General features: G+C 25.5%; 1 protein-coding gene across 1 annotated transcript; it reads left to right on the forward strand.

Annotated features, from left to right (window-relative positions):
* Nucleotides 1–2,245: 2,245 nt before the first annotated feature.
* LOC148204051 (uncharacterized) lies at nucleotides 2,246–3,603 on the forward strand. The gene is made up of 4 exons (XM_088106291.1): nucleotides 2,246–2,515; nucleotides 2,617–2,691; nucleotides 3,110–3,246; nucleotides 3,339–3,603. Exons 1-3 carry the CDS (start codon nucleotides 2,250–2,252, stop codon nucleotides 3,183–3,185), a joined length of 417 nt encoding a protein of 138 aa, XP_087962417.1. The 5' UTR covers nucleotides 2,246–2,249; the 3' UTR covers nucleotides 3,186–3,246; nucleotides 3,339–3,603.
* The last annotated feature ends 1,189 nt before the right edge of the window (nucleotides 3,604–4,792 follow it).

Below are 4,792 nucleotides of genomic sequence, written 5' to 3' on the forward strand. Positions count from 1 at the left end.
TGCTTTGTTATTGGTCCAAAAATATTAATATGCAAAATTGAAATCCTGACTGCATGCTTTGTTATTGGTCCAAAAATATTAATATGCAAGATTGTCCCAGGAATATTATTTAACTAGTATTAAATACAAGACATTCAGTTTGTACAGTTACACTGTTTCTGACAAGACAAAACAACTATATTTAATAATATATTAATATAGTTATTTATTACTATCTTTCAAATAATGGTCAAAGAACTTGTAGCAATCAATATTTTTTAAAAGATATCAAAAATACATTAATAGCACATTCAATTTATATTTATATATATTAAATATATGTTTAAGTGTGTCATTAAAAGCTTTAGAGTTATTTATGAAATACAATACGTTTTCTTTTTCAATTTTAATAAATTACTTATAAAATTTTGTATTTGATCATTTCCATTTTTATATCACAATATATAAATTAATTAAACAAATAAAAAATGTTAAAAGTATAAATAAACAAATATTTAATATTGTCTTGAATGTTAAAAATAAAAGTTATATAAAGTAAGAAAAGGAACCTCGGAGCAACAATATTTTTACTCTTAGTTAATAAAACTGATCACACACATATTTTTTAAATAAATAAAAGAAAACATGTAAACTATATATTACTATAATATCTCAATTATATCTGTACCTAAATTTGCACATTTTTCTTATATTTTGATAAACAAAAATTAAAAAAAAAAGGTTTTTCCACATCTCATTTCAAAATATTTCAGACATATTTTCTTTCAGTAAATTGAAAATAAAATATGACTTAACTTTAAAGAAAGTTAAACTTTAAATTTGTATTTTTTTTTTCATTTAAGTCAGACGCGTCATATATAAAATTAACAAGTTAAAGAACGTGTGAGACAGATGATGTAATCTGTTTGGATTGATAAAGTTAAAGAAACTAGCAGAATTGATTATACAAGTGTGCCATGATATAATATGAAATTAATTGCATTCAATGAATAAACTATTTAAATTAATATGAGCTTAATTAAATTTTAACTTCGTATGAAAATTATAATTAATGTTTTATTAAATATTTTTAGTGCATTAAATATTTTAATTTTTTGTATATATTTTTTAACTGAGTTAATGAGTTTAGATGATTTAATTTATTTGTTAATAGGTGAGATAACTATTGTCTTAAAAATATAAGTTATTATTACTACAAAATGATAAGGATGAAATAATAAATGAATTTTATTATTTTTATTAAAAATGTGATAATAATAATGATCATGGTAGAAATAGAATTTTTCTTATCATTATAGATGATGATGTGAATTCTATCAACATAATTTTTAGAAAAATAATAAAAGTAATTTGTGGTTTTATATTAATTGTAATATCATTTTTATATTAATTATTAAAAGAAAAATATGTGTGTCTCTATTTTTATGATAATAAAAAATAATAAAATTATTATTATTATTGTAACTGTAAAATTAAATAAAATAAATTTAATAACTTTATTGTAAATCTTTTTATTTATTTTTGTAGGTTGTTTTATAATTAAAAAACCCTAAGTTTAAAAAAGTGATCAAATAAAAAAAATGATTAAATTTAAAAAAAACAGTTAAAAGAGAAAAATTGATAAAATAGTTATTTTAATTTTAAATAAAAATTATCAAAAAAGTAAAATTGAAAAATTAATATATACAAAAAAAAATATTCTTTTATCTAAACATATATTACAAAATCTTACGAATAAAATAAATAAAATAAAGATTAATTGACATAGTTTATAACATAATTAGATAACAAGAGAGGCAATTAAAAATATAAAAATTTGTAACATTTGGCAGCAAGAAATAGAAATAATGGTCAGTTTAGATCCTTATTTTATTAATTTATACCAGTGAGTATTCAATAAATAATAAATTTAATAAAAATACAATTAAAAATATAGTAACATTTGAAACTTAATTTAGGTATTAATATAAATAGTTAATGGTCCAATTTTTATATTATATTTTGTTTTGTCGTATTAACGAGGATGGCGTTAGAGTTAACTATGTGATTGAAGTTACGAAAATCTGTTCATCCCAGTGTCAGTTTCAAATATTTTGACAACAAAGCATCCAGTCTGTATTATCTTCTGAGATTGGCCCTTGTCTTCCAATTTTCATGACCAAAAAAAAAAAAGTTTGCTATTTATAGAGTGCTTGACTGCTTCTCTTTCTCATCACTTTTGTCATTCAGAAATGGATGATGTACAGAACATGGAAGGGGAGTTTGAACCAACTACCCTTCATATGTTCATTGACTGCTACCATGAAACCTTTCTACCAACATTTTTACACTCCCAGACTGCTTTTCAAACTATTGAGGACACAATAACTGAGTTGGCTGCTGTTTCTACCTCTCTCGTAAGCCATCGTCTTACGAGGGTTCTTCAACGGCAGCGCCTCTTACTTTTGTTCCGAACGCGCTGCCCCAGTTTCCACCAAACTCTTCAGTTCTTAATGCAACACAATCAAACAGCGCGGTAAATTAACTATCCAATTATTAAATGATTTATACAACTAATCCTACTTTCTTCAATAGGCTTTGCTTTTTCTGAAACTAAATATCTGGATCTGTATGTAGGTTGCTGCAAGGACTGGGAAAAGTGAAAGACCAAGTTCACAAAACTGGAAGGATGAGATTGCACCCCGTTTTAAGGTATAATGTTTTAAGATTCATTTGAGTTTTCTTTGTCTCCATTTCAAAAATCATGATTATGTTCCTCCGAATAACTTCATGTAATAATGTCATTGTGTCAATATTTTTATACTATTTTTTACTTTATTTTCTGGAAAATATAAGAAAATCCTTATTCACAATGTCCTGGTCGTCCCCCAGAACTTTGTTATGCAGAAGGTAAGCTTTTCACCTAAAACATAAACAAACGGTCACATCAGTCTTTACAAGAAAAGAAAAAGCTATAAATTTCTTAATAATAGTGCTACGTAATTTCAGAACTAAAAATAGTAGTTTACTCACTATACAAATGTGGATATGTTTTTTTCAATTTCTGCAAGTGATAGAGAATAAGACAAAAATGAGATTATAAGGTTGTTCTGGTTGGTTTGTTTTGAAGGTTTCTTCCGAAACAGGAAAACGTGGATCAACCAGCACATCACAAAGAACAGAAAGGACGACGAACAATGTGGTGATAAGAGATCCAAACGTTGTATTTCCAAACCCCCATCTTAGATTATTCGAAACCACCACCAGGTAATTAGTTACAGTGATTTTACAGCATCATGAAATTAATTACATTATAAAAGAGCTTCCCATTATGACAGATGATGATTTTGTTTATGCAGAGAACTAATGTGGGTGTAAAGAAGCGTCAAGGGACAGGGAATTCTCAAAGGACGATATCAATTTGTATACTCAAATTGCTTTTCACAATTCTGATTACTAGAAATTGCCACTCAATATTAAGTTAAACATTCATGTATTAATATAAACAATCTTATTTGTATACTCAAATTGCTTTTCACAATTCTGATTACTTCATTAGTATTAACATACACTTATGAAGCCTCAATACGTATAGTAATACCATAAGGATATGGAAATGGTATGGATAAGCTGATTACAAGTTATAGAATATTCATCAAATCAGATAAATTTATTTTATTTTATAATTATGGTAATTACAATTTATACAAGTATTTGTAATCATAAAAATAAAATATATTTTTGTAAATATCATAACTGGTGTTGACTATATGTATCAATAAAGGCATCTATTATATAGAACTTAAAAAGTATTAATTGTATATAATAAAGTTCACAATAAAATGTAACGCTACATTTTTATCTAATATTTATTCTTTCCTTCACCACTATCATCTAAACAAATATAATTTATAAATTCAATTCATTAGGAGACAACTTTACATTAAGTTTAATGGGTTGAGAGACAACTTAAGTCTAACATTATCATCACATGTATTTCCTTAAATGTTCCTCAATCTTGTTTCTAGGCTTAATTACCTACTTAGTCCCCGAGGTAATTTTCTTTTTAGTACCCAGTTTTAAAAATGTAGGCATTTGGTACCTATGTTTTGAAATTTGTATCAATTCAATCCTATCCAGTTAACGGCGTTATAATTGATGCGAGAAATTAAGGACGTTAATAATAGCCTGGGTGGAATAGCTATCAAATGTTTGAATGCATCTTCATTAACGTCCTTAATTTCTCGCATCAATTATAACGCCGTTAACTGCATAGGATTGAATTGATACAAATTTCAAAACATAGGTACCAAATGCCTACATTTTTAAAACCGGGTACTAAACAGAAAATTACATCCTAACATGGGGACTAAGTAGGTAATTAAGCCTTGTTTCTATTATTTCATTCAGCACCTTTAATCTTTTCTCAACCAAAAGACAAATGTTAGAAGAAGTATATTTATATTTATCTATTTTAATTCTTTCAGAGATGAATAAATTCAAATTCCTCTCATAAACCACGTAGAATATGATTGCTTAAAAAACTTTAAAGCAACGCAAAGTTTCGAATACTATTATATAAAAGGCATATCCTGAAAAAAAAAAGATAACAAAATAAATAATAATTACTTTTCAGATACATATCTAAGCATTCCATAAATATCTAGAAGTATTCAAACAATATTTGAAACGTATTTTTGAATTTTTCTGCATTATATTATATATATAAATATAGATAAATCAACTAGACCTATCATTTTTCCACAACCATATGTAATATATACGTATATATGATTTAAATATTAATTTCCCT

Source organism: Vigna umbellata, chromosome 2, assembly GCF_029865625.1.
Source record: "Vigna umbellata cultivar VRB3 chromosome 2, Vumbellata_1.0, whole genome shotgun sequence".
NCBI lineage: Eukaryota > Viridiplantae > Streptophyta > Magnoliopsida > Fabales > Fabaceae > Vigna > Vigna umbellata.